The sequence below is a fragment of the Corvus cornix genome, chromosome 6 (assembly GCF_000738735.6).
Source record: "Corvus cornix cornix isolate S_Up_H32 chromosome 6, ASM73873v5, whole genome shotgun sequence".
Lineage (NCBI taxonomy): Eukaryota > Metazoa > Chordata > Aves > Passeriformes > Corvidae > Corvus > Corvus cornix.
The window spans coordinates 14,015,645-14,043,060 of NC_046336.1; the positions used below are offsets into that span (position 1 = coordinate 14,015,645).

The 27,416-nt window shown below is 58.8% G+C and overlaps 4 protein-coding genes across 11 annotated transcripts; 2 read left to right on the forward strand and 2 right to left on the reverse strand.

Moving 5' to 3' along the window:
• The first annotated feature begins 125 nt into the window (after nucleotides 1-125).
• PGAM1 (phosphoglycerate mutase 1) lies at nucleotides 126-2,729 on the forward strand. The gene is made up of 4 exons (XM_039553927.1): nucleotides 126-334; nucleotides 698-972; nucleotides 1,461-1,641; nucleotides 1,738-2,729. The coding sequence occupies exons 1-4, from the start codon at nucleotides 193-195 to the stop codon at nucleotides 1,905-1,907; spliced, it is 768 nt and encodes a 255-aa protein (XP_039409861.1). The 5' UTR covers nucleotides 126-192; the 3' UTR covers nucleotides 1,908-2,729.
• Nucleotides 2,730-3,291: 562 nt separating this feature from the next.
• Nucleotides 3,292-5,619, reverse strand: EXOSC1 (exosome component 1). Of its 4 annotated transcripts, none has more exons than XM_019292080.2 (8): nucleotides 5,517-5,619; nucleotides 5,197-5,312; nucleotides 4,952-5,026; nucleotides 4,278-4,366; nucleotides 4,030-4,063; nucleotides 3,855-3,905; nucleotides 3,692-3,776; nucleotides 3,292-3,594 (listed from the first exon to the last, which is right to left on the reverse strand). In XM_019292080.2, exons 1-8 carry the CDS (start codon nucleotides 5,545-5,547, stop codon nucleotides 3,479-3,481), a joined length of 597 nt encoding a protein of 198 aa, XP_019147625.1. In that variant the 5' UTR covers nucleotides 5,548-5,619; the 3' UTR covers nucleotides 3,292-3,478. The 4 variants fall into 4 exon arrangements, with proteins under 4 accessions (XP_019147625.1, XP_010408180.1, XP_019147633.1 ...); XM_010409878.3 differs by having other exon boundaries at nucleotides 3,292-3,548; nucleotides 5,517-5,618; XM_019292088.2 differs by lacking the exon at nucleotides 4,952-5,026.
• Nucleotides 5,620-5,688: 69 nt separating this feature from the next.
• Nucleotides 5,689-11,821, forward strand: ZDHHC16 (zinc finger DHHC-type palmitoyltransferase 16). 5 transcript variants are annotated; one of them, XM_039553966.1, is made up of 10 exons: nucleotides 5,689-5,763; nucleotides 7,665-8,210; nucleotides 8,429-8,623; nucleotides 8,845-8,933; nucleotides 9,139-9,167; nucleotides 9,372-9,505; nucleotides 9,740-9,787; nucleotides 10,331-10,416; nucleotides 10,697-10,963; nucleotides 11,311-11,821. In XM_039553966.1, exons 2-10 carry the CDS (start codon nucleotides 7,974-7,976, stop codon nucleotides 11,423-11,425), a joined length of 1,200 nt encoding a protein of 399 aa, XP_039409900.1. In that variant the 5' UTR covers nucleotides 5,689-5,763; nucleotides 7,665-7,973; the 3' UTR covers nucleotides 11,426-11,821. The 5 variants fall into 5 exon arrangements, with proteins under 5 accessions (XP_039409900.1, XP_039409903.1, XP_039409902.1 ...); XM_039553969.1 differs by lacking the exon at nucleotides 5,689-5,763 and adding an exon at nucleotides 5,781-5,864; XM_039553968.1 differs by lacking the exon at nucleotides 5,689-5,763 and adding an exon at nucleotides 6,057-6,568.
• A 161-nt stretch (nucleotides 11,822-11,982) lies between these two features.
• On the reverse strand, nucleotides 11,983-27,279 carry MMS19 (MMS19 homolog, cytosolic iron-sulfur assembly component). The gene is made up of 31 exons (XM_039553965.1): nucleotides 27,148-27,279; nucleotides 23,460-23,508; nucleotides 22,625-22,725; nucleotides 21,041-21,126; nucleotides 20,549-20,623; nucleotides 19,921-19,990; nucleotides 19,595-19,723; nucleotides 19,324-19,385; nucleotides 18,961-19,047; nucleotides 18,574-18,648; nucleotides 18,223-18,300; nucleotides 17,783-17,921; nucleotides 17,288-17,442; nucleotides 17,033-17,111; nucleotides 16,636-16,761; nucleotides 16,243-16,324; nucleotides 15,802-15,899; nucleotides 15,311-15,448; nucleotides 14,927-15,082; nucleotides 14,580-14,679; nucleotides 14,319-14,421; nucleotides 14,136-14,210; nucleotides 13,875-14,001; nucleotides 13,692-13,792; nucleotides 13,560-13,616; nucleotides 13,262-13,448; nucleotides 13,067-13,149; nucleotides 12,803-12,967; nucleotides 12,666-12,725; nucleotides 12,444-12,544; nucleotides 11,983-12,364 (listed from the first exon to the last, which is right to left on the reverse strand). The coding sequence occupies exons 1-31, from the start codon at nucleotides 27,254-27,256 to the stop codon at nucleotides 12,337-12,339; spliced, it is 3,081 nt and encodes a 1,026-aa protein (XP_039409899.1). The 5' UTR covers nucleotides 27,257-27,279; the 3' UTR covers nucleotides 11,983-12,336.
• Between the last annotated feature and the right edge of the window lie 137 nt (nucleotides 27,280-27,416).

A 27,416-nucleotide genomic window follows, 5' to 3' on the forward strand; every position in this document is an offset into this window, starting at 1 on the left:
GACGCCACGCCCTGAAGGTCGCACCGCCCTTCGGGCCGCGCCATGTGGTACGTGCGCCTCCGCCTGGCGCTCGTTGCGCGCATGCGCCTCCCGCCGACCGGCGGCGCGCGGGGCGGGGCGGGGCCGAGCGGGGGCGTCAGTCGCGCGCGGCAGCAGCGTGAGGAGTAGCGCGCGCCGGTCCCTCAGCCCGCCATGGCCGCCGCGTACCGGCTCGTCCTCGTCCGCCACGGCGAGAGCGCCTGGAACCTCGAGAACCGCTTCAGCGGATGGTACGACGCCGACCTCAGCCCCGCCGGGCAGCAAGAGGCGCGGCGCGGCGGCGAGGCCCTCCGAGGTACTGGTGAACGAGAGGGGGGGTGTCGGCCAAGAGGGGGGTTGCGGGGGACGTTGGGGAAGGGATACGGCCTAGTGCGGCCACGTCAAGCCTAACGGCTGCTGGTTTGGGGCTCTTCGGTGACGGGGGTGGCCTCCAGTGCCAGGTCGGGGCTTCAGTACTGCTGGGAGAGTCGTAGGTACCGCAGTATGTTGGTTCTCCGGTGCCGGTTGCGTCCTGGCCACTGCCGGTTTCCGTAACGGCGAGGACGCGATCGGTACCGGTGCGGTGAGGCCGCCGCCCTTGCCCTTTCACCGGTTGCATAAGGCCCGGCACTCACCTTCCTGGTCTTCCCCCGCCTCCCCCTTCTCCCGTATTTTCTAGATGCCGGCTATGAGTTCGACATCTGCTTCACCTCGGTACAAAAACGGGCGATCCGTACACTCTGGACCGTCCTGGATGCCATTGATCAAATGTGGTTACCCGTTATCCGGACCTGGCGCCTAAATGAGAGGCACTATGGGGCTCTCACGGGTTTGAACAAAGCTGAGACAGCGGCAAAGCACGGTGAGGCGCAGGTCAAGATCTGGAGGCGCTCCTATGACATCCCTCCGCCTCCCATGCAGTCTGACCACCCCTTCTACAGCACTATTGCGAAGGTAAAACCCATTGCTCTTTGGTTGCCTTGTAGGGAGTCTCCTAAAAGTCACCTGCCGTGTGGCCTGGCTTCCTCTATAAGGTCTCCTGTGTTTCTGCTGTGTTACCTGGGGCTGTTCAGCATGGTGCTGGTTGGCTTTGGGCTGAGTTTATCTTACTCCCTCCCTGTGGAGTTGAACCCCTGGGCACTGCACAGACAGGTCCAAAGCAGAGGGGCAATACCTCTGTTAATCATTAGTGCCATGACCCATTCATGGATATTTGATCTGGTTTCTTTGCCCGGATAGGCAATGTATGACTTTTCCCAGGAGGGCTCATGGCCCTGACTGTGACTCATTGCAGCCTCAAACCTCAAAGGCACTTCCTTGCTTCCAAGCCCATCTAGTGGGTCCGCAGGTGGAGAATTTGGGGGAGGGACAAAATCTTGCCACCATCTTCCCACACTGGATGGGGGCACTGGGCTGCTGTGTGAGCATGGTCGTTCTCCCAGGATCGTCGCTATGCCGACCTGACAGAGGACCAGCTGCCGACATGTGAGAGCTTGAAGGACACCATTGCCCGGGCTCTGCCTTTCTGGAATGAGGAAATCGTCCCACAGATCAAAGAGGGCAAACGAGTCCTTATTGCTGCCCACGGTAATAGCCTGCGTGGGATTGTCAAGCACCTGGAAGGTAGGTCACCCCTGCAAGGGCATCCCAGGGACCTCCCTGCTTCCCCAGCTGGCCCTGTGGCAAAGTCCAGGAGTGATGGCACTGCTGTGTTCACAGGCATGTCAGAAGAGGCCATCATGGAGCTGAACCTGCCCACCGGCATCCCCATTGTCTACGAGCTGGACAAGAACCTGAAACCTGTCAAGCCCATGCAGTTCCTGGGGGATGAGGAGACTGTGCGCAAGGCCATGGAGGCTGTTGCTGCTCAGGGCAAGGCCAAGAAGTGAGGGCAGGCATCAGACCAGCATGTAGTAGAGCCCCCTGCCATTCCCCACCCCTCTGTTCACACCCCCACAGTTGCAGGAACTTGGAGCTGTGGAGCTGGAGCCGCTCCCCACGGTTAGGCCCATTCCCTCAGACTAGGCTCCCCTCTGCAGACAGCCTGGGGGCCCCGGGGCAAGGGCTGGACACGGAGGTCTGGTGTGAAAGGGAGCCCTGGCTCCGCCAGGCAGCGACCACACACCTCTCCACGCCATGATCCCAACCCTCAGACTCTGTCTGCAGGGGGACACACCGAGCAATCCCTTCCCATGCCAGGCTCCTCCTTTGCTTTTCGTCCCTGGCAGCTCTCATCACCCGTTTACTGTAGTTTTGTCACTTGATTTAGTCCTGGGAGCAGTGAGGTGAGTGCAGTGCAGGCAGTGACCAAGGTGGGTTCCCCATCTCCTTGTGGGTGCGTAGCACAGTGACCGGGATGCCACTGGAAGGGTTGCGTTGTGGTGCATATGGTACAGCACCCCAGGGTGGTACTCACGACTCTGGGCCCAGCTCTGCCAGCCCCTGCTTTAACTATACTGCCTTCAGACAAGGAGGGAGCCTGTTGCCTGGAGGTCCGTGTCCGCCACATATTTCCCCCAGCTGATGCCCATCCTCATCCTGCTGGTGAAGCAGGTGCTGTTGTGTCCCATCCCTCACGTGTGTGTACGTGGCCTGTCACTGTGACCTCCCCCCTGCCGGTGTCATGAGCCTGGGCTTGCACAGGGTCAGCGTAACTGTCCAACCATAGCAGCTGTCTTGTTCCAGTTCAATAAAGGAGTAATGCGCAATAAGGAGGTGTCCATGTGTCTGCGGGCCATGGGGGGCTCCCTGCTGCCAGCACGTGTGCAAGGCAGCAGTCACTGCTGAGCACAGACAGGAGGGTGCAGAAGCTGTGCCAGGCTCAAGGAGCAAAGCACTGCTCCGCAATCCCTGCCTGAGAGGGTGACACCCTGCCATGCTGTGGTTTTTGGTCTCCCTGTGTGCCACACCCTCATCCCAAGGGCCGGGTACTCACTGGGGCCTGAGGAGATGAGATGTGGTGTCCCCAGGCTGTTTTCAGCCACAGCCCACACTGGTTATCAGTGTGCTGAGACAGGCTCTGCTCCAGCCTTGACTCCCACGTGGGGAAACCAACCTGGCGAGTGCCTAGGGTGGCGCAGCCACAGCCTGGGGCTCTGTGCTGTTGCTCTCACTGCAGCAAAGGCACCCATCACTCCTCTCCCAGCACTGAAAACGTGCTTTCTCGTGGCCCTGGTGCTGTAGAAGCTGTTCCCTCACCCACTCTGCTGCAGGAGCCAGATCAGAGTGCCACAGGCAGCCCTGGCTCCTCCATAGGCTGTAATGAACAAAGCATGGAGCTCTCAAAAAATGTTTATTATCCACAAGTAGCAAACCTGTCCTGCCAGTGGGGGGCCTGGCCGGACCTGTGAAGGAGATGGGAGCCCAGGGGCTGCTCTGGCTCCACAGGCCCCAGTCCTGCAGCCTCCTGCTCCCCCTCAGGCATCATGTCTGCAGGAACTGGGGCTGCACCCGGGCCACCTTACGGAACTCCTTGGTGTGTGTCCGTGGGCACTGCATCTCGCACCAGCTGATGGGCACCATCTGCACCCCTGGGGACACAGTATGTCAGGGTTGCTCCTTCCCAAACTTGCATTCCTCCATGTGGAGAGGGAGGCAGCTGCATCAGTTGCCCCTCAGGGAGGGATGAGGCAGAACTGTTTCAGCCTAGGCCCTGTCTCTGTCCTGTCCCTACCTGCCTCACTTCGTGCCACCACCACGCCCAGCTCATTCTCTGCTGTGCTCAGCAGGTAGTTGGACTGCGCATCCCCCAAGGAGATCTGGTTGGACAGGAGTTAAGGGAAAGACTTCCACAAGAGAGCTTGAGCCAACTCACTGTCCCTGAGGGGGAAGGATACAACTTTGGCCAGGACGATGTCACTGGGGCGGAAGCTCTTGTACACTTCTACCTGCACAGGAGAGAGCAGGCAACACCACACAGTGCCAGGGTGCTGTCAGTGGGGGGACAGGGCCCCAATGCGCAGAAACTGGGGGCGATGGGTGTGGAAAAGTTACTGGCAGTGCCTCACTGACCTTATCCTTCTCCGTGGCTCGGATATCTTCTCTCCTGAAAAAGGAGATGGAGGGATCTGAGTGCCAATGAGCAAAGGCGGCTCAACAGCCTGTGGCAGAAGCTACCCTGGCCTTCCTGGGCGCTCTCCAGGACCTGTTGGACACCAGCCCAGTGCTCAGGGCAGAGCTCCAGCTCAGGACAGCCAGCTGCACTGCCCACAGCAGCCTTCCTCCCCCCGAAGGGTGGAGGATCCTAACCTTTTCCCTACCGTATGGTCCCTCGGAAGGTGGATTTCAGTGGTGTGGAGCCAACATACAAGATGTGCACCTTGGCAAAGCGGGAGTTAATGCTGCAGACCTGCATGTAGGAAAAGGAGAATCAGTGCTCCAGGCAGGGAAAGGGCAAGGAGCAAGCAGGACAGGGCTGCCTGGGGAGCTCAGGTCTCACTTGGCCTCCTCCTGCCTGTGACCAAGCAATGGTGGGACACCTGGCAGCAAGCCAGGCGAGGAAGATGATACTTGTGCAATTCGAGGCACTAGAATAAGGCTGAGACCTGCAGTGATCCCAGTTCCTCTCCCTCCATCATGAATGTAAGGAAACTAATCCCTGGTCTGTGCCACCCTTTCTCCAAGCTGCTTGAGGCACTGACCTGCATGTTGCCTGCCCCAAAAAGAGTTATGGAAGGAGAGCAAAGAAAAACCTCCCCTCAAGCCCACCTCAATCCCAGGGCAGGTGTTCCTCATGCCAATACCCACTTTCTCTGTGAGTGAGGAACCCAAGGGAGCCCCTGAGCTGCCCCTGCCCTGGTGGGAGTTGTACAGAGGGGACAAACAAGCCCAGTGACTCCTCACCGACCCTATCTGCGAGCAGGAACAAAGCTCAGTAAGAGACAGAGGGAACCGAAGCCGTGCAGTTTATCAACGCAGTGCTCCAGCGCCCCACCTTGCATGTCACCACGGCCCCCACGTTGGGCAGGAGCTGGGACTCGCTGTCTCTCACCACCGACACCACGGGCAGCTGCAGTGCAAGAGAGAGTCAGCACAGGGCACAGCTCGTGCACAGGATCACCAGCCGAACCCCGTCGGAGTCCAATTCCCCGTCGGAGCCCAATCTCCAAGGAGGCTGCGCAGCCTGGGCGCACGGCAGTCAGCCCCGGGCAGGAGCAGCCATGCCGAGGCCGCGCTCACCTCGCTGTCCTCATTCCTCCTCTCCAGGCAGCCGGCCAGCGAGGAGAAGATGAAACCATGACGGGTGTAGGTCCCACTGCCAGCCGTGGCCTCTTCCGTGCTGCACAGCCGCTCACCTGCGACACAAGGGGCTCAGGGGCTGCCGGGGCATCCCGCTCCGGGGACAGCGCTCGCTCCCAGCCGGCCCAGTGAGGGGCATCCCCGGGGCAAGCCCCTCCGCACTGCCTCGTCCCTTACTCCTCTCCTGGGCCACCGCGTCCCCTTCCCGGGCAGTAGCACCCCAATCCCAGGAGCCCCGGACCGCCCCGGGCGGCACTCACCAGGGACGCAGTAGCGTGCGGGAGGCGCCATGCTCGCTGCCGACAGGGCATCCCCAGAAAGCCCTCATCCTATTGGTCCCCGACGTCAATGCCGCGCTGTAAGCGGCGTGGCTATTGGCTCTCTTCTACCTGTCACGCTGCCTGCTGGGGGCTGTAGTCCAGCGACGGCAGAGGGCGCTCCCGGCATGCCGTGCGCGGGCGCTGCCCGTGGGCCGGCGGGGCCCGGGCATGGAGGCGGCGGGCCCAGGTCGGCGGCGCCGGGCGGGGATGTCAAGGCCTGCGAGAGGCTGTGGGCCTGGAGGGGCTGCGGCTGCCGTGGGGCTGGGCGGGCTGGGCGGCGATACAGAGGTGCTTTGGGGCGGGGAGCGCGGGGGCCGGCAGGCGATGGGGGATGCCTCGTGGGGCAGGAGGTGCTTGTGCAGAGCCGGGAGGCAGTGGGGGGGCTGTCGCCCTGGGAGTGCACTTGGGATGGGAGGCGGTGGGGGGAATGCTTCTGGTCTGGAGGGGCCGGGGTGCTGCGGGGCAGGGGGACCCGGGTGTTACGGGGCTGGATGCGGTGGGGCTGTTGGCGTGGGCAGCTTTTGAGGATGGGGCTAAATACCGGAAAGTATCTTGGCGCTGTGGAGCTGGGTGCTACTGAACCGGGGGAGCTGGGCGCTGTGGAGCCACCGGAGGGTGCCACAGGACTGCACCTGGGTGCCTGGACCTGGCAGGGGAAGGGCTCGTCTGTGCCTGGGGTGGGGCCAAATCCGAGATTCCCCACCCCTCGGCGGCTGTGGTAATGTCAGTGGTCTTGTGTGTGGTGGTGGTTGCTGTCCCATTCTCATAGGCTCAGTGCCCCGCTGGGATGTGGGGACTGCCGTGGGCAGGGCGAGGGCCGGATCCCAGTGCCCCGCTGGGCAAGGGAAAATTGCGTGTCTCTGCTGGAGCCTCATCTCTGTGGTTGTGCTGCTGTCTGCAGGCAGGTGCCTGGGGACAGAGTGGGTCTTGCTCTGGAGCAGGCTGGCTGCCTCCCCTGTGGGTTCCCTGCCCAACAGCTCCTGCCTCTGCAGGTGAGGAAGCTTCTCCAGACTGCAGGAAGGTGCTGTGTCTTTGGAGGGAAGGGCTGACCTCAACACCTGCTTCTGGCTGCAGTGTCTTGTCTTTTACCACACTGACAACACAGGGATGTGTGCCACCCAAAGGCTGCACTGCAGGAGGTTGTTGCTCCTCTTTGCACCTGCTGAGTTTCAAGGAAAAGCTCTTGGCAAGCCAAAGGGGAAATGTGGAGAAGAGGGTGGTGCAGGGGTTTGCATGTCCCACCTCTTCTCTACCAGGGTATAGAAGGTCTGGGCAGGAGCCATGCCTGTGACCTAGAATGGGCTGCTGGGTCTGGTGTCCTCATATCCAGTAGCTCCCAACTGTGGGGTCAACCCCACACTCCTCAGGCAGGGTGGAGGAGAGCCCTGGCTCCTTTGGGCAGCTCATCTGGATGCTGCAGCTTCTGCCCTCACCCTCCCTGCTACTCCCCAGGGGCTGTGCTGGTGGGCACAGCAATGCAGAGAGATGATCCCTGCTGGAGGGACTCTGAGCTCTAGCACCAGTGCCTGGCACCAGACCAAGGCGAGTGCTTGGCCCAGGCTCAAAACGTGCCTTGGCAGGACCCTGGGGCAGCCTCGCTGCTTAATATTGATGGGTACTGCCTGCACGGAGGCCTGGGGGCCCCAGCCCTGCAGATCATTTTCCCGTGTGCTGAGCCAGATCGGGTTCCTCGACACTCCCAGCAAAGCTCTTGGGCAGGATAAGGGGCTCAGCAGGCAGGGGAATGCCGGCCCGGGGCTGTCCCCGGGGCCCTCATTTGCTGGTGTGTGGCACTGTTCAAGGATCCAGGCGAGGAGAAGCAGGAAGTGTTGGGACTCTTGGAGTGAGGCTGTGAGGTTGGGAAGGGCACAGGGTGGCCTCCGCAACTTGGTCCAGAAGTTGAGGTGAAGGGAAGTAGCATCCTTCTCTTTGGGGTTAAGGAGGGACTAGGGGAGGACGGGTAATCCTTTACTGGCTCTTCCACGTGTTTCTTGTGTGGATTCCCCTGTTCCTGAACATGTTGGGAAGGGCTGGGAAATGGCCCAGCATCCTGGATGCTCATGCCTTCTCTGGTTTCCTCTGAGTCAGACTCTCCGTGTCACTCCCCCGGCCCCCTCCCCGCTGGGAAAGACGAGATGGGACCAGAGAGCACCTGAGCCCAGATGCTGAGGGGCCTGTGCCCCCTGCTCCGTGCAAAGAGACATCCCAGCGACAGCAGCCCCGCAGCCTCCAGGAGTCTGGGCTCAGCTTCTCCAGCTCGGCATCCCTGTCAGTTCAGGGAGCTGCACTACCGGCATCAGCACGTCAAGGGAGGGGAAGCCCTTCCTGAGGGACAGCCAGGCAGCAGGGTGGCCTGCCCACGCCGAGCTCCTGTCCCCCAGGCGTGGTGTGGCAGGGATGAGGAGCCGGCAGCGGATGTTTGCCGCGGTGATGCGCCTGCTCCTCAAGTGCCTGCGGCTGGGCCGGCGGCGGCGGTTCAAGCTGGTGCGGCAGGTGGAGCAGCTGTGGCACTATGGGCACCTCTGCCTGCGCTCCCTGCTCTACAACTCCTTTACCAACGGCGATGTGGTGCTTGACTCCCTCTTTGAGCCCGTCTACTGGCTGGTGGACCATGTCACCCGGTGGTTTGGCGTGGTGAGTCCCTCTCACTGGGCAGGGTACACGTGGTGCTGGGGCAAGTGTGCTTCTGGGGCAACACGCTCAGGGCTGCCTGTGCTCTGGACAGGAAGTGAGCTGGGACCTCAGTGTGTGGTTCAGATTGGTTTCCTCTGGCTCTGTCCTGCCTGTGCCTCTCCCCAGGCAGTGAGGAGCAAGCGCTGCCCACTTCAGTGACCCAGGCCCCTTTTCTGTAGGTGTTTGTGGCACTGGTGATTGGGCTGACGAGCTCTATTGTGGCCATCGTGTACATCTGCCTGCTGCCCCTCATCCTGCAGACCTACACACCTGCTTGGATATGCTGGCACCTTGCCTATGGACACTGGAACCTCATCATGATTGTCTTCCACTACTACATGGCCATCACCACCTCACCTGGGCACCCACCACAGGTGAGGCACCGAGCGGCAGCGCAACCTCTCCCAGCTGGACACTGGGGCCAGCTACAGATGGTCACTGGGAACAGCCTGGTGATGTTGCAGGAAGCCTCTGGACTGGGGAAGCTAGGCTGGGCAGTGCAGAGCGCGGGGGCAGCGGGGAGTCATGGGAGGGAGATGCAGGAGTGTGAGATGCAGATTTTAAGGTGCACAAATCTCTTCTGACCTTGGCACAGGCCAAGAACGACCTCACTGGCGTCTCCATCTGCAGGAAATGCATTGCCCCCAAGCCGGCTCGCACCCACCACTGCAGCATCTGCAACAGGTAGGGCACCCTCCCTCTGCCTGGGGCAGCCTCTGGAACCCTGCTCCTCACCCCCTGCCCCAGTGTGAGACAGGAGCCCTTCTCCTCTGCTCTGCCACCTCCTTGCCCTGTCGCTTGTAGCCTGCAGGGCTGAGGGGTGCCTGTCCCCTCCCAAACACACCACTTGCACTGGCTCTGACACTGGCACTGCTCTCCTTTCTCCCAGGTGTGTGCTGAAGATGGACCACCACTGCCGTATCCTTCTGCAGTACTAACCGGTGGCACACTCCTGGGGGGAGCCAGCCCTGCTTCCCCTTTCTCTCCCAGTCCCTCCTCTCAAGGAGACAGCCAGCATAGGGATGGGTGATGGGAGCAGGGCCCAGAAGAATTGCCCTGGTCCCTGGGTTGGGTTTGGACCCATGGTGTGTCACAGTTATGTACCTTTAACCCCAGAGGCAGCCTGGCTAAACAACTGTGTGGGACACTACAACCACCGCTACTTCTTCTCCTTCTGCTTGTTCATGACCATGGGCTGCATTTACTGCAGCATCAGCGGCTGGGAGATGTTCCGGGATGCCTACGCAGCCATTGAGGTGAGCGGCCAGGCCCCGGCCCTCTCCTGCTGTGCACCGAGGCTGCCTGGCTTCCCCAGGCTGAGCTTGCAGAGCAAGGCTGGGCCAGGCCTGGCCCCTATAGTGACTTTGCTTCCCCTCTTCGTCCTCCTGCGGGGCCCCCAGCTGCTCTGGTCCTGTGGGGGTGTGAGGGGAAGGGTCCCTGCCCCACTCCTCTGAGACACATAACTGGTGCCCTGTTTTCCATCCCCCTAGAGAATGAAACTGCTTGAGAAGGAGAGACTGCAGGTGGCCGCCAACCAGGTGGGACATCCCTGCCCCCCAGCTGCTCCAGGCAGTGTGGAGCAGAGCTGCCCTGCAGGCTGAGTCCTGCTTGGGGCTCTGCTCTCAAGGAGCACCCCACACCAGAACTAGCCCCCATGTTCATCTCACGTGCCAGAGAGCTGGGGCTGGCCAGGCAGCTCTGCTATGGACACTGCCTCCAGCAGCTTGGGGTCTGCCTTGCTGTGCACCCAGCTTCCAGGGGCTTGGGCTGGTGGCAGCTTCTTGGCATGTGCTGCTCAAGCTGCAGCACTGCATACACATCTCACCGTGACCATCAGCTACAGTGTCCTGACCAGTCCCATGGCTGCTCCCTGCCCCCCTTACCTCCAGCCCACTGCTCCTCACACCAGCTCTGGGTGTCTGTCTGTCTCGTAGCTGCCTCCCCCTCACCCTGGCTGTTGCATTAGTTCCAGCTGCAGTCCTTTCTTGTTGTCCAAGCTCTGCAGCAGTGAGGGGTGCAGCAATCCCTGTCTGGCTTCAAGCTGTAGTTTGGGTAATCCTCCCCATCTGGTCCTTTTTCAGACATACTACCAGACCCCACCACCCACCTTCTCCTTCCGCCAGCGAGCTTTCCACAAGAGCGTGGTCTACCTCTGGGTCCTGTGCAGGTGAGGGGGGCCAGGGGCTGGGGAAAACAGAGTGAAGCCTGTGACATTCCTCTCCCTCGACCTGCCTATAGGTGGGCTTGCTCGCTCTAGTGGAGACGTCGCTGCCCTGCCAGCCTTGGGCCACAGAGAAGGAGAGATTTTGTCTCTCTGTCAAAGGAGATTAGACAAGCTGACCCACTTAACATGGCTGTGGGTGTGGGGAGGCAGCCTCAGCCCCCACCAGCTGCAGCACCAGGGAAGGAAGGCCTGTGTTCCACCTGCTGTCCCTTGTCCTACCTAGCTCGGTTGCACTGGCCCTGGGTGCCCTCACGCTGTGGCACGCTGCCCTCATCACCCGTGGGGAAACGAGCATTGAACGGCACATCAACAGAAAGGAGAGGCAGAGGCTGCAGAAGAAAGGCAAGGTGAGCACAGCCCATGGCACGGGGGCTGGCTGGGACAGAGCCAGACGTGATGCACCTCTCCCTGTCCTGCAGGTCTTCAGGAACCCTTACAGTTACGGCAGCTGGGATAACTGGAAGGTGTTCCTGGGTGTGGATGTGCCAAGGTAAAATCCTGGGGAAGCCCTTTCCTGAGAAGGTGGTGGCTCAGCAGCTCTTGGGGTTGTGGGAACAACAGGGGCTGTTCTTGGGCTGCTGTGGGAGAGGATGACAGTGAACATTGATCCCACACTCTGCACTGCACTGGGCGTTTTAAGGCGTGGAAGACCTGGGCATCATCAGCCTTGTGCTTCATGAGCCCTGTCTGGTAACAAGGTGTGGCCTACCCAGCACACCTTTGCCAGGAGAATCCCAGCTGAGGAGCTCAGCCATCATGGCAGCTCAGGACATGGCTCCTCAGAGCTGAGAAGCGCTAAGACTTCACCTTTTGGCTGTGGCCTCCCTTTCCCCACAGGCACTGGCTCACCCGTGTCCTGCTGCCCTCTCCTCACCTGCCCCACGGGACAGGCCTGAGCTGGGACCTGCCTCCCTGTGTGATGGAGCAACATGCGCCACTCCTGGCAATCTGAGGCCCTGTGCTCTGGACGTCCCTTCCCACAGGCAGGGGAGCACGTGCGGACCTGCTCTACTGCTGCAGCTTCCTTTGGCCAAAGTGCCTGGCAGAAGGCTGCTGCTGGCACATAGTGCTGACCGGAGCCAGAGCCATGGAAACTCTATGGACACTGTTGGTGCCTGGATGCCTACTCTCTTGGCTCTCGGTGGCTGCAGGCAGCCCAGGGGCAAGGTGGCAGAGCTGCTGCTCCCTGCACCAGCTGAAGGTGCTACCCTCATTAGCACAGGTACGGGCCAGCATTGGCTCAGCTCAGCTCTCTGAAGGGCTGGGTGCAGAGGATGGCACCCCCATCCCCCAACTGCTCCCTGGGGAGTCTTTTTAAGACCATCCACTAAATACTGTTTTTTTTTAAGGGAGTCTGGTTTTTTTATCTTGTGGGGGATATAGACTTCTGGGGATGGGAGGAGAGGGACCACAATGTGAAAAGAGGAGGAAGGGCCTATAACCAGCATTTTAAGCTGCTCAACATACGGAAGAACTGAGGACCCAGCCTGAGCTGCATGGAGACCCTCAGAGCATTATCAAAACAGATATATTTATTCCTCTGGCACGTGGGTTGTCACACACCACACGTGGGCACAGACCTGTCCTCTCCACTCTGCATGTGGTGGGTCTGTCCATCACTGTCCCTGGCTGCAGCAGAGGGTGGGCAAGCCACAAGCAGCACTGCTCCTTCCCAGCTGTGGGTGCTGAGAAGGGACTGCAGTGAGGGATGCTGTCTGCTGGCCTGCACGCTCCAGCCCCGGCACTCGGGGCAGTCCTGGGCTCTGAGGATCCGGAGGGTCCGTGGCATCGGTTGGATGACTTGGTGGGTTAGCGAGGCGCTGGTGAGACCGTTGGTCAGCACAGGGAGGGGATGCAGGGCGCTCACCTGCCTGGGCTCCCGAGCAGGAACCTACAGGGACAGAGATGGTGCCATCAGCCACGTCCCCTACATGCTAGCACCCCCTCAGCAGCTACTTCCACACACTCACCATTCCCCACGTGCTGCCACTGCTTCCTTCCGCACCAGCCTCTTTTTGTCATCCAAAGGCTTGGCCAGTGCCCGGATAACTCGGCCCTTGTATGGGAGCAGCTGTAGGACAGAAGGGGCTCTTTGTGAGAGAACTGGATGCTGGCTGCCCCCCAGGAGGTTTGGGACCCCCTTGCCCCTCTACATACAGGCACAGGCAGCAGGGTGCTGCAGGAGCACTTACCACTGTTGTGGGCAGACTGGTGAGCGCATGGGCACAGCGCAGGGCGGCGATGCGGACAGCCTGGAACAGACAGGGATGAGGGCAGCACAAGGGGCAGGAGAGAGGCACAGCAGGGAGGAAGGAGGGGGTGCACGCACCATGGTGGGGCTGGAGGTGAGGTTAAGGAACTTGGTGACCAGTGTGTCGACATGCAGGCTCATGATCTGGGGAGCTTCGAGCAGCAGTGGGTGGAGGCAGCTCAGTGTGGAGAGCTGTACTACACGATCAGAGCAGGACAAGGCCTCAAGCAGGAGGGAAAGCAGCTGCAGAGAGAGGGAGAACACAGGAGTCATGAGTAACCCCAAACTATGCACTCTGCAATGTCACAGCATACCCTGCCTGCTACCTAGGCTGGCTCTTACCGTGGGCAGCTCTGTCACCAGCACAGGTTTGGGGAGGTGGTTGAGCACATGGGACAGACCCTTCAGGTAATTTGCCTTCACATCTGTGGAGAGCAGAGATGGTTACAAGCAACCAGCAGAGGGAGGGGATGCTGCCTCAGGTCCCCTGGTTAAAGGGCCAGGAGTGGTGAGGCTGGGCTGGGGGTGGCCACTCACCAGGGCCAGCCCCATGGAAGCCTTGCACCAGCTTGGGGACATTGTCAGTGAAGAAGCGCTGGCGGAACATGATGCGCACGTCAGCATGGCAACCCTTGTGCAGCACATCCGGGGACTCGGCCATGAGCAGGGAGAAGCCATCGGCTGCAGTGGGGCCCAGCTCTGTGTCACCCAGCAGGCCCAGCAGCTGTGAGGGAGAGAGCCCTGAGGCAGAGTGCCCTGCTGCTGGGGGTCCCTAGCCAGCCAGGGGGGAGCAAGGCAGGTTTCTCAGATGTCACCCAGCCCCACCACCACCTACCTTGTCTGTCAGGCAGGAGCTCAGGGGGTGGTAGCGCAGTACCAGGGCTTTGGTCACCTGTGCAGGCAGAACAGTTGGTACCAGGCTGGGTCCCCTGGCCCCTCTGTCCTACTCATCCAGGGCAGGCCTTACCCAGAGCAGCAAGGTGAGCGCCTGCGTTCGGTGGGGCCCCTCCGCAAGGCCGGGCTCCATCCTGTTCACTGCAAGCTGCAGGATTTCATCCAGCTGCTGCCCTAGGGACAGAAGGGACAAGCTCAGCCATTCCCCTTGCCAGCAGTGGGCAGGGGTCCCTGGCATCTGCCCCAGCCCCCTTACCTGCTGGGTGTTTGTTCACCAGTCCTGCAAAGCACTTGGCAGCTGTGGTGGCCGTGAAGGGACAGTTGCAGGAACAGCTCAATGCCAGCAGCTCCCGGAGCAGCCATTCCTGCTGAGGGATTGCCACCTGGAAGAGACACAGAACGTCTTATGGCCCAGGGCTGCAGCTGCTCCCTCTGTCTGTCCGTGGAGCTTGTTGTGCACAGAGGCTGGAGGGTGCTCGGGCAGGGCTCCTCTCCACCCTGCTCCCCACCAACGTACATCGCGGGGCAAGGAGCAGACGAAGGCCATGAGGAGGGCGACCAGGCGTCTCTGTGCCTCCAAGCACTCCCCATCCTGTGAGGGAAGAACAGTGCCCATGTCATCACAGTTCTTGCTGCCAGCCTGTGCCAACATCCTCATTCCCACCCATTCTGGTGCCCCAGCCCCAATAACCAAACATACGCCGAAAGGCTGGAAGGAGCAGGGAAAACTGTTTTGGGGTAGGAAGGAGACCTCTCCGTTCAGAAAGAGGGGCACCACATGAGACACACTCTGGGCAGCCAGCCTAGGAGAGAAAAGACATTGCGATGTGCTGCTCTGGAAGGGTCACCAGAGACCTCCCAGGAGGCACAGGGTCACCCTGTAGAGATCACAGCAGGGGGCAATGCAGCCTGCTCCCTCCCCACAATGGAGCACCCAGCTTCCTGCCCCAGCTTCACTCACTCAGGGCTCAGGTGCGTGGTGGCAGCACTGATGACTGGGATCATGGCAGCCAGCACCTCTTCCTCCAGCAGTGCCTTGCCTGGCAGTGTATGGGTGCTCTCTGCAGGTAATGGAAGGAATGGAACTTGCTGGGGCCTGCTGTTCAGAGGGAGGAGGCAGGCACAGCCCCCTGAATCCCCATCAGACTGGGGCAGGGCTCTGGGACAGTGGCAGGAAGCAGTGGAGCCCACTCTTGAGGGCCATGGGTGCCAGAAGGTATCAGCAGTGGCACTGACTGCAGGATCAGGAACCCCTGAGAGCCTGGGAGTTGCCTGCTCTTCCCTCTCCCCCTCCAGCCCTGCACTTACCTTGCATGGCTGCCTGCACAGCCATGGCCAGCAGGCACGGCACCACCGTCTGGTGGAAGTACCAGCAGCCCTCCACATCCTGCTGGCACTGCAGGGCCACGCGGTGCAGGCTCTGGCACACGGAGACCATGTCTTCTGTGTTCCTGGCCTCGGTCCCTGCAGGGCACAGTCATCATCACATCAAACAGCCTCAACATCCCTGATCTGCACCAGGATCCCGGGATAATGCAGCCCTTCTGACTCCCACTCCACCAGTGGGATTCACAGCCCAGGTGTGGGTTCCTTGCACCACTGCCATTCCAGCTCTCTTCCAGCCATCACCAGTAACAGAGGCAGCTCCTGCCCAGACACGCTCTGTGGAGGTGCCTGCAGCAGCTCCATTACCTTTCTGCACCTTCTGGAGATGCTGCAGCAGGACAGGCACAGTATCCCTCACGATGCTGGTGTGGGTGGACACAGCTGCCAGGGCCTGCAGGCAGCGCTGCTGCAAGGAGCGGTGGTTGTGGTAGCTCTCTTCCCGCTCTGAAGAGGAAACACACCTCAGAGGGGGACCTGGGGTCACCCCACCCAAGGGCAGCCAGGGCCTAGACCCTGCCAGGGTGGATGGGGTGAAGCAGCATGGCAGACCCAGCCCACGCCAGGCTCAAGGCACTGTGCCTGCTCTGCAGCTGGGCAGCTCCTTCGACAAGGGTGATCCTAGCTACCAGACCAGCCACAGCTTTCCCTGTGCCAGCACACAGTGCCTGCACTGGGAATCCCCCATGAACAGCCACCAACCTATACCATATGGCACAGCCCCACTGCCTGGCAGGAGCCCAATGGGGATGGGAAAGGCTTTACCCCAAAACCAGTCACCACGCCTTCCCCAGCCCTACCTGACTGCAGCTCCTCTTCAAGCCTGGGTACCATGCGTCCAGAGAAAACCTCTGGGTAGGTGGGGGCCAGGGACCCAGCTGCCTCCATCGCTGCTTCACTGCCAGAGGGAAAGAGAATGGAAAAGGTGGTGCAAGGACTGCAAATCCAGGGCTGCTTGTACACCAGCTCCAGAGACCTGGCCAGAAGGTGTCTCCAGAACCTCATTTCTCAGCAGTTTGCTTTTTTAGCTCTTCAGGTAGGCAGAGCAGAGTCTCCTGATTTGATAGGCTCAGACTTTCTCATTTGCAGCCCATGAATTGTCTGGTTTATCTCACAGAGTCTTCTAGTTCAAGGAGTTCCTGTGCCTTCCCTCAGACTACAACCTCTCTCTGCAGCAAAGCCAGGCTTTGTTCTTCCTCCCAGAGCATGTGTGACTGCAGTGATGCCAGCCCACTCCTCACCTGCTCTGGGAATCCTCCTCATGCAGAGCGAGACGGATGAGGTGATCCACAACCAGCTCCAGACCAGAGGAAGACAGGAAGCCTGGAACAAGAGCCATAGAGGAATCCTACCCTTGGCCAAAGGCAAAGATGCTGGTGTGCTGGACAGGATCCTTCCCACTCATCCAGGGGGCAGCAATGCAGCAGCACACCAAATGCCAGAGATACAAGGTGCCCAGCACAAACAGGCAAGAAAGAGAGCAAATGTCCCTGGAGCTCATGGCTTGGGTACAAAATGCTGCCACTACTCCTGTGCACCTACAGGCAGCAGGCAAGGATGTTCCAGCAGCCACTGTGTCTCTCAGAAGAGAGTGACACCTCCCTCTGTCTCCTCAAGGAAAACAAGGCACCAACCTTGCAGGGAGCCCAGGACAGTCAGTGCCTTGATCCCAACCAGCTGCAGCTGTACACTGGGATCCGTCAGCGCCGAGAACACCACAGAGCAAACTGGGTCTTGGAGCGACAGCAGAGTGCTCTCATCTGGAGAGAGGGGCATAGAGTCACTGCCTGTCACCACACAGCCACCATCTTGCACTGTGTGGTGATAGCACCTCCACAGCACTTGACAGACCCTTTCTGGGGTGCTGCATTTGACACCCAATCATGCAGGGTCCCTGGGACATGGCAGGGGCTTGCACATGCAGCCACACTGGCCAGTGAGCTTTCCTTGTCTGTCAGCATACAGGAAAGTCAGGTCAGAGCCAGCAGCCCTTGGGACACAGGTGCCTCCAGAGGGACCAGCCACCCTCACCTTCTTCCACATGTCCCCACTTCTGCTGCAACTCCAGGAAGCCTAGCAGCATTTCCAGGATTGTCCTCCTCTGGCTGCTCTGCAGGGACACAAAGGTGTAACCCAGATCACTGTCACTGCTGGGACAGAGCTGCATCTCAGCCCAGCGCTGCGAGGCCACAGGGTGCCCATGGGGTCTCTAACCACACCAGGGAAGGACATCCCCTTAGACACCATGCTCCCCCAGGCCCTGTGCAGCCAGCGGGTGGCCCTCACCTGCGTGTGCTTGGTGTACTGCTCCAGCAGCAGGGGCAGGACACTGCGGGTGATGCGGTGGTAGGTGCGGAGGGAGGCACCTGCTGCTGCCTGCAAGAGTTTGGCACTGGGCCACACCAGCTTCATGTCGGGCTCGCACAGATGGTGCCTGCAATCTGAGATAGGCTGGGCGTCAGCTGCACCGGCGCAGAGCTCCTCTGCCTCGCGTGCGGGGACACAGCTGATAGCTGGGCTGGGAGCAGCTCTGAGCTGCAGCACAGTCTCCCCTACTGAGCAGCTTCCCATAGCCCCAAGTGCACAAAGAGTGCAGTTCCAGCAGAGAGGGAAGCAGCTCAATCCCCTTGTCCTCCCTTCCGGCAGCCAATTACCTTGGAAAAGCCAAAAGTGGCTGTGAGGACTAGAAAGAGAAGAGGCTTGAAAGAGAAGAGGAGTGCAAATCTCTACCTAAGAGGATGCTTTCAGGCCTGGCTGCTCGGCAGGGTCTCTGTTAGTTACCTTGCAGGATGCTGCTGAGGAAGGAATCCAGCAGATCCTCAGAATCAGAGCTGAGCACAGAGCGGGAGAGGCAGGCAGAGAGAGCATGCAGTGCAGCCAGGCATTCCGCCTCAATCTTCTCGCTCGCTGTCTGGAACACCTGGAGGAAGGGCCACAGGATGAGCTGCACTCCGTGTCAACAACAACCGCAGGCGTCAGGCTCCCAATGCAGGCTGAAGGGCTCAGGCTCCTGCCTCATTTCCCACGTGATTTGAACATGCAGCATAGCATGTTCAAGCCACAGGGACATGCTGATAGGGCTGGCCTGTCCCCTCCACTTTTCAGCTGGGACAGTGCAAGGTCACAGGTGTGGGCTGCTGGGAGATATGGGGCCCACCTGGTCTGATTGAGAACTGCTGCTCAGCAGAAGCCCAGCCATGGTGGAGCTCTGCAGTACTCACCTCTCTGCGCAGGGACGACCAGAGGCTGGGGAGGAATTCCTGCAGCTCCTTCTGCCCGTAGATGGCACAGCAGGCAGTCTGCAAGAGGGAGCCAGTGAAAGCATCACAAAGAAGCCAGTACCAGGTGGACACAGTGCTGGGACACTGCCCATCCTGGCAGGCTCATGCTGAGCTGCACAAATCACTCAAGAAAAACAGGAAAGAGCGATGCAGGCCAAACCAGGACTCTGGAAATTGTGGCTCTGCAAGGGAAAGTCTCTGGCTGGCAGGGAGAAGGGCTCAGAAGTGGCTGGCAGCTGCTACTGCCACAGATCAACAGTGGGCTGAAGGGAGTAGGGGATCCCTCCTTACCAGAGTCTGCAGCGAGTCAAGCTTGGCACTTTGCAGTTCTGAGTCCAACTTCTCAATAAGCAGAGGGAGAAGGAACTGCAGAGAGAAGCACTTCAATTCAGCTCACCCTTTGCACCACCTTGTCCATGGCCCTGCAAGGCTGCAAGTTCAGCCTCTGCCAGGACAGCAGAGGTGCAGGGGTACCTGCAATAGGCAGCCCCTTCCCAGGATGTCAGTCAGCACTCTCCCCATGAACAGCCCCAGAAGGAGACAGGGCTGCCCAAGTGCAAGCTCCTGGTCCCAGTTGTTCCTGTCCCACAGAGTCACAGCAGGAGCTGCAGCACTATGAAAGGCAGCCTGTGCTCAGGGAACAGTGAGGTGCTCAAGAATCCCTAAGGAGCTTCGTACCTCAGCGAATTGGGGCGTGGAGGCCAGTACAGCCCGGAGGCTCAGGATCAGGTCTTCCCTCTGGATGCCATGAGGATCATTGGGGGGCTGGAAAGGAAGCAGAGAGCAGGTCACCCACCAGTCAGGAAACATCCCAACCCAGCCATCAGCCGAGGCTGCATCACCTCATCTTCAGCAAGGCAGCAGCAAGTGCCACTGGAGCTAGCTTGGCACCAGCCTGTCAGCCTGGGTACCACAGCTCACAGCTCAACACTGCCCAGCCAAGACTCTTGGCCACCCTCTCATCCCATTCCCTTGAGGGGACACAACCCCCTAAGAAAACACCAGAAGGAACAGGCTGTGGCACACAGCAGACTCACTCACTGGAGTAAAATCAACAGGGAAGTAGCAGGATGTAACTTCAAACAGCTCTTCCACAAAGGGACCTGCAGACAGAGGAGAGGGAGTGAGCGAAGATACTGGGCAAAAAAGGCACAGCAGCTATGTTTAGCACCCATGACAGGCCAGCTCTGCAGCTTTTAAAGTGTGTTAGGGACCAGCCCAGGCCTGATCAGACCCAACAACCATCCCTCCAACAGCTCAAAGAAAAGGGACATGTCTCCCAGTCAGCTCTGCATGGCAGGTTTAGGCTCACCCAGAGAATAGTCCTTGGCAATGAGATCACGCACGATCTGGAAGGCCACCAGCAGATTGCGGGGATCCTTCTCCCCATCCATGACCTGGATGAAGCCAAAGGTGAAGTCGGCACCCAGGCCCTTCAGCTCTGCAGAAAGAAGGAGCATGAGCAGGTGCAGGACATCAGCCCTCACCAATACGGAATTAAATCAGCCAAGTTGGCCCAGCCCCACAGTCCTTTTCCAGCTCTCCCAGGCAGAGCCACAGAGCCCTTGGAGAAGGTAAAAGCAAGTAATTTTCCCAGCCTCAACAATCCCAGAGCAGCTCTGGCATCTGCCCCCTCACCTTCCTCCCTGGTGCTCATGAAGTTGGTGATGATGCTGTAGACTGTGTGGCGGTCCAGCTGCATCAAGGACTGAAGGGAGGAGCAGACCAATCAGAACCATCCTCTACACATGGCAGCACAGCTACCCACTACCCCATGGGCACCACATGCCCTTGAGAGAGAGCAGGACCCCCAGCAGCTCAGCTGCTGCTTCCTGGCACAGAGATCCCATTTATCACATGCAAAGTGTGCACATGCCTATGCAATGGCACATGAACATGACTGTGTCCCATCACTGCATGAATGCACCATCAGTCACACCAGGGCCACGCGTGTTGCCCAAGGCACTGCCAGCAAAAACAATCTTAAATTGGAAGAGAATTGGACTGGGGGCACTTAAACACAGCCTGGAGAATGGAGCAAAAGGAAATAATTCCCCTAGGGCTGAGAAAAGAGAGGACAATGGCCAAACAGGATCCTTGGCTTCTGTCTCTCACAGTCTCTCTTGCAGTGAGCCAAGCCATCTCTAAGCCCTGCAGAGGCACTGCACTGTGTTGAATGTGGCCAGTCCTCAGGGCAGGCAGGCCATCCCCAGACACACAAGGAGCAGAGATCAAGAACAGGAGGATAGGAAATCACATTGCTCACCTGCACATGTACCTCCTGGAAGATGGCTTTGAGCACAGACACTGCTAGTCCTGGGGACAGCACCTCGCACATGCTCTGAGGACAGGAAGAGAAAAGCAAGAATAGAATACCATGATGGCAGCCACGTAACAGAGCTCCTGCCTCTGTACAGCAGCTGCCTGCAGGATCCTCTTCCACAACAGGGAGAGCTCACCACCCCCTCCCCAGACAAAACAGGACAAGATGCCCATCATCACCACTGCTCCCCAGGGTGGCCAGGGAATCCTTGCCCCAATACCAACACAGGCAGGAAATCAAGGCAGTCTCCTCTCCTGGCTCCTCCACAGGGGGCACAGCAGGAGAACAGAGGAGACAGGGCAATGCTGCCAGATGGGCTGACAGCCCAACCAGGCCCTGCTTGACACACTGCTCCAACCCACACCCAGGTGCTGGACCTCCCTGATGCTGCTCTGGAGTGCATCCCAGCACTGTGGGCTGGGGGTGCGAGCTCACCAGCGCTCGCAGTCCCTGGAGCACCGAGGGGATCACCAGGTGATGATCTTGCAGCCGGCTCTCATAGAACAGGACCAGATGCAGCACTGTCAGAAACAGACACCAATGTGTGTTAGCCCTAGGAAACGCAGCTGCTGGGTGCTGGCCCCAGCTCAACCACAAACTGATGGATTAAGAGCGAGCACATCTTGCACTGGTGAATGGGACAAACTGCCACTGGTGGGTGCACCCACCTGGCTCCAACACCTTTGCCCTCTCCTCATGAGCAGCCCACACCTGACTGCGGCAGAGCAGCACCCACCTCTGGCTGCTGCAGAGGTGCCGGAGCTACCCAAGAGGCATTTGCTGTGACCTGTCCAGACATGTGGCTGCAGACACCAGCAGCAGAGTGGCAGTCAGCTCATCGGAGCCTGGAGGATGTCATGGGGTGGGGCACAGGGCTGGGGCAGGAGCTCTGGCTTCCTCGAACTTGGCTCCGCAACACATTCCTGGCCCCTGAGTCACGGCCATGGGCGCCTGCACACCCCAGCCCTGGGGAGTGGTAGCAGGAAGCAGACTGGAAGAGCCGGCTAGCAGCATCCTGTGCCCACAGCTGCTGCAGAAACTCAGCCCCCCAGGAGGCAGCCTGACGCAGCGCTTGAAAAATGAACTGCGTGAGCAGGGACACGAGGCTCTAACCCAGCTCAATCCCCTTGCTCAGCTGCCCTGAGTCTTCTTTCTCTGCCAAGCATCCCTACTGAACCTCCCCACTTCTGGCTGCCCCTTCAGAGCACCCCAATTCCCACCAGTCATCACACCTGACTCCAGCTGCTCCAGTAGATAAGGTTCTATGCACAGCTGCTCTCAGCCCTGCCTGACTTCAGTCAAAGACAGCCAAATGCCAAGGGCTAAGCATCTTCTGCTTCCATCCTCCCCTTCCTCCACCTCACTTACTAGCTGGGCCCCCTGTCTAGCCAGGCTGCTGGCTTAAGTTCAGCTTCCCATCTGCAAGGCCCCCAAGCCCAAGCCAAAGTTTGTCAGCACTTACTGGCTTTCCCTGCTGCCAGCCAGTTGCTACGGGGCATTTAACGGAGCCAGAACTTCTCCTTGCCTCTTATGAACAAGGTATCTTCCTCTCCCCACTCCAGTCCCACACTCCATTCTCATCCTTACACTGATCTCCCCTCCTCCCCAGGCCTCAGGGTTCCTCCTGAGTTAACCTGGTCAGGTTGCAAGGCTGCAGTGTGATTTGATGTGTGAAGGACAGTCTTCCTGCTCTGAATCATCACCCAAGGATTCTGACATACAGATGTATCCCAAAATGTCCCGCGTGGCGCTGAGCACAACTGGGTGTGCAACACTCGCTGTCAGGGGCCCCAGGTGTCCAGGCATTTGGTGTGTTCAGACAGTGACCTGAATTGTGTGGTGAGGCTGGCAAAAAGGCTGCAGTGCAAAGCCTCATGCCCTCTTTGGACTTTGACTCTTAGAGACATGTACAAAGTTGTCACAGTGTTAAATCAATCCCTTTGCCAGTTGCAGGAGAGAGGCTTTAATGGCACAGGCTTTGTCCCCAGCCAGCCACTCAAGGGCCAGAACATCCCTTACCTTCCTTCTCCTGGAGCAGGGAGTAACACTGGAGCAGGACTTGTGACAACAGCTGGATGCCTCGCCCTCGCATCCGAGGATCTGTGTTCTCCAGGCAAAACCTAGGCCAAGGGAGGAGAAAGCCCAGGAAGCCTGTTGTGAGCAGGGACATCCAAGCAGGAAGTACATCCTGAGCAGGCACATTACAAAAACAAAGAGGTGCCACTCTGTGGACCCAATCCTGCCTGACTTGCTGGCAGGGTGGGAACAGACTCCTCTCCCCCCGTCCGTGCTGCATGTGTGCACTCAGCCCCAGAACCATGCAGAAAGAAATCCAAGTTCTCAAGTCGGATAAAAGAAATTGCTCTTGCACCATGCTCTCAAGATCACAAGGGTCAAAAGGGTAAAGCCTCTTATAGTTAGGCAAACCCAGACCCCAGCTAGGGAGAAATGAGCCCAGGCCATGACAGTTTGGAGACAGAAGCAGAAGCTGAGTGCCAGCCAACTTGTGACATGGTGTTGTGCAGCTGTGTGCTCAGGCAGCTCCTGCTGGGGACAGCCCCAACTGAAAAGTGCCCTGCAGCTTGCTGCCTGCCACATCTCTCCTCTGTCCTGGGAGAGCATCAAGAGCTGCCCCGGCCTTGCTCTTTCCCAAAGAGCTCCCACGTTCAAGGAGGGCAAAGCACTGCTCAAGCCCCATGCTGTGAGCAGACAACATCCTGCACGCTGCGATGTGTCTACCAGTGCTGAAGCTCATCCTGGATGAGCACACTTTTCCTTCTAACTGTGCCTCCTTGTGGGAATGTCCCCTGCAAGGCCCTTACCCGATGTATAACTTGCACAAGGCTTTTCTTACCCCAGGGCTTCCACAAGCTGCAGCACTGTCCACCTTCCATCTTTCACCCCTGGAGAAAGGAGGCAAAGAGAGTGAACCAGAGATCATGCAGGCATGGTAGTGGAGATGGATGCTGGGAGGCATCCCAGCACTGCAGTGGGAAAGGCTGGTCAGTGCCAACTCCTCACTAAGCACCAAAGGAGCCATGTACACTTAATTGGTGGAGCTGCCTCCAGCCCTGCCTGCGAACACCTCTGAGACTGAGAGCAGAGAGCAGACAGCCAGGGGAGAACTTGCTCGCACTTTGCCTCACCCTCTCCCTGAAGCCTGGCTGTATGTGTGGCTCCTGAGAGAAGCCTTGCTGTGCTCTACTTGACTGAGATACTAAAACCCCCTTCTCTAATGTGAGCATGCTGTGAGGAGATGCAGGGCAGCTCTCCAGGTGCTTCCTGAGGGACAACTGGCTGAACAAGCAGCCCGGACACTAGTGATCACTCAGCTTCCCACCTTGGCTCCATCACCTCCACACTGTGCTGAGCAAGACCGGCACAAACTTCCTCCAAGATGAAGGGCAGGGAGAAAGGCAGCTTTGTGGTCAGAGAAAGATAAAGTTCTGGGATTCTTGGAGTCTATTTCCAACTCTGACTCAGATACCTCACCAGGTTGCCTCATTCACCTCCTGCCTCCATATTCTTGCAGCTCAGCTGGGGGAAGAGTCACTCCTCAGGAGGCTTTGGTAAGGACCTGCTTGTTGCACCTTACAAGAACCTTGGCAGAAGGGCAGGTTCTTCATTCCTGCCACCCATTCCCAATGTGACAGCTTCCCAGAAGGAAAGCTCTGTGTATGCCCTCTGATCAGATATGGGGTGGCAGGCAAGGGACTGCCTTACCTTCAGACCCCTAACCTGCAGCCCAGGTGTCAAGTGACATTACTGAGAAACAAGCAAGACCCCTCACTCTCTACCTGGACAAAACAGCATTCCTCCACAAAAAAAAAACCCAAATCACCTTGCAGTCACTGAGACTCACTGTCTTTGCCCAGGAGCACTTCTGGGCACTCTGGAGGGACCTGCTCACCTCTCTGCCCTGCTGAACTTACACGACTGACAGGGCATTCACCCTCTCAGAAGTCCATAGGTTTCATTATGGGCTTTCCCAAGCCTTGTTCCAGCTTGTGTCTCCTGCTGTTGCAAGCATTTACTGTCTCTCCCTAAGCAGTTGATTCCAGTATTAAGATACACTGTTCATCATAGAGCTGTCTCTAGGGATGGGATGACAGTGTTTTCTGGCAGAGTGTTCTGACAGCAGGCAGTCCCGACTCCAGAGACAGAGCTTTCAATCCTGCCTGGCGCAGCAGGGAGAGGGAGCCTGAAATGAGGAACAGAACAGATAAGGGGAGTTGCACGGAAGAAGAGCCCAGCAGGTCTCGGAATTGACAGGCACAGACTGAACAGGGGGTGCCCTCAGAGACAGCCATAATGTGCTGGCAAAATTTCTTGCAGAATAACAACAGTGAAACAGCAAGCAGATGTTATGCACCAGCCAAAGCAGAATGGGCTGCAGGGAGAGCTCGGATGGCCCCTCCACATCCAGCATCCCAATATCTCACTCTGCAAGCTCATGAAGAGCCCTTGTGCCTCTGCATCATAACAGAAAAGGTCTGAGATAAACGCCATCTCTGTGGCCAAGTGCTCTGCTTCTCTGTGTCTGCAGAAAGCGAAAGCAGCTCTACACAATGACTACTCAACAGGAAAGAGCTGCAGTGTGATGGCCAAACCACAGCCAGGTACTGATAGTCCCCGTGGTCAGCGGCAGCGAGGTCAGCAGCTTCTTTGCTCAGCTCAGCAAGGGAGCTCCCTCTGTTCTCAGGGACCCAGGTGTGACCAGCTTTGCCTCACATGGTGTGGCCACTGGCCACTCCTCCCCGGCACAGCCTGTGAGCGTGGTGTGCTCGTGGGCAGCGCCGCACAGGCCGTGGTGTGAGCACCAGCACAGCTAATTGGACCTGCCTCATGAGCACGGCAGGCACAGCGGTGAGCCCCTGAAACTGCTGCCTCCACATCTGGCAGCAGCACATGTGCCCCAAGGTTAATTAGGCACCTTGAATCTCTTTTACCAGGAGGGGCTGCTCTCCTGTTCTGGGATTCCTGTAGTTCCCAGAGACTAAACAGAAGCAAGCCATTCACCCTGTGCTGGATTGCTACTCTGAACCAACATGCTCCCTTTCCTGACAGGTCTGTCTCCCTTTCACAAAGAGTCCTTCTAGGTATTAGTCACTTCTGGAGGCCTTCCATTCTTGTCTCCCCCACACCTTCAAAATGTGAGCACAACATTCACAGGGAATGTGTAATGGATTCTGTAACAGCAGTATCCTTCTTTCCCCATTTTTTAAGAAAGATGAATTCAGCCTCCTCCTGCCACCCACTGACCCACGCAGCCCAAGCTGCCTGTGACAGCACCAAGGCCTTTCTGCCACTTGCCAAGTTATGCTCATTTTAGTCCTCAGCAACAAATGGGGGAAGCTCAGTGTATTTCTTACAGCAATTGCACAATGGCCGTGAGCTTAGAAAAAACCTCCCCTTTTACTCAAGGATACATAATGCAATTTAATCCTTTCTGATGTGTGGCTTCGTATGAGGTCAGAGGGGCCCAAGGACATTTGCCAGCCCCCCTGTTTTTGAAGGTGGGTTTGTCACAAGAGCCACACGGCTGAAAAGAGCTGGGGGGAGAAAATGGGGGGCAATTCCCTTTGTATGTCTTCCAAGAGACAAAGCTTTCTCCAGGTGCTTCTGTAACATGACATCAGGTGACAACAGCAGTTGTAAGGTTATCCTTCCCCACATCTATCCCAAATATGTCAGAGACTGTGCAACCCTTCTGCAACATCTTGAATGTCACATAGTTTAGTGAATTCCCCCAAATTTCCTTGGCATTTTCTTCACTCTGTGTTACATGGGCCACTGGGTTACCTTCATGTTTTGCCAGCTCATCTCATCACCAAGACACTACAGAGCAGTTCACAATCCATCAGGCCTTGGGAAAGGTCTATAAGCTACCCCCCTCTGTGTAATGTAACATATAAAGATAGCCATTTTCTGCTCTCTCAGCTCCTTCCTGAAACATGCTGAAGCCACTGCCTAGAAACACAAAAGTATCACTTTATCCTTAGAAAGCCACATTCCTGAAGCTGTAACTTCCCTAATATGACAGTCACTCAACTGTTCCAAGCAGAAGGATAAATTATCCAAGGAAACCAAATGCCTCAAGCTCTGTTAGGAAAGGGGGAGAAACCACAGTGAGGGCAGTCTGCACCAGTCACCTCCCACAGTACCTCAGCAGGGCCATGAGCTCTCCTCCCACTGTCGATTTCTCTGCCACCCACATCTGCCTCGCTCCTGTAGCCCCTCACCCTCGCTGCTATCCCACTCCTACCGCACATCTCCTTGTCAGCTCCGAGCTGCAGGCTCTACCCTACCCGTTCCCCCGTGCCGTGCCCCGCACGGCAGCCTCACAACCCACGGACACGCTCCGTCCCACGCCTCCACACCCTGCCCTACCCAGCCCCGCAGCCCCACACGCTTCCTCCCAAACCCCTCCCCACACCGCCGCCACCCGCCCGCCACACCCCGACCGTGCCCACGCCCGCCCCAGGCCCAGCCCGGCCCCCCGCCGTGCCCACGCCCAGTCCCGCTCCGCCCCCGCGCGGTACCTGCCGCCACCTCCGCGCCGCGGCCGTCCTGCTGCCCGGACACGAAGTCCAGGACGGAGGCGGCGAGAGCCTCCACCCCGGCCCCGGGCCCGGCCCCGGCCGCCGCCATGACACTCGCGCGCAGGGCCGCGGCCCGGCCCCCACCCCGCCGTGCGCGTGCGCGGGGGCGGTGCTGGCGGTCACGTGCGCCCGGGGGGCGGGGCGGGGCGGCCCCGCGCGCAGGCCGGGCCCCGCGCGCACGGGCGGGCGCAGCGCGGAGCCGGCGCGGC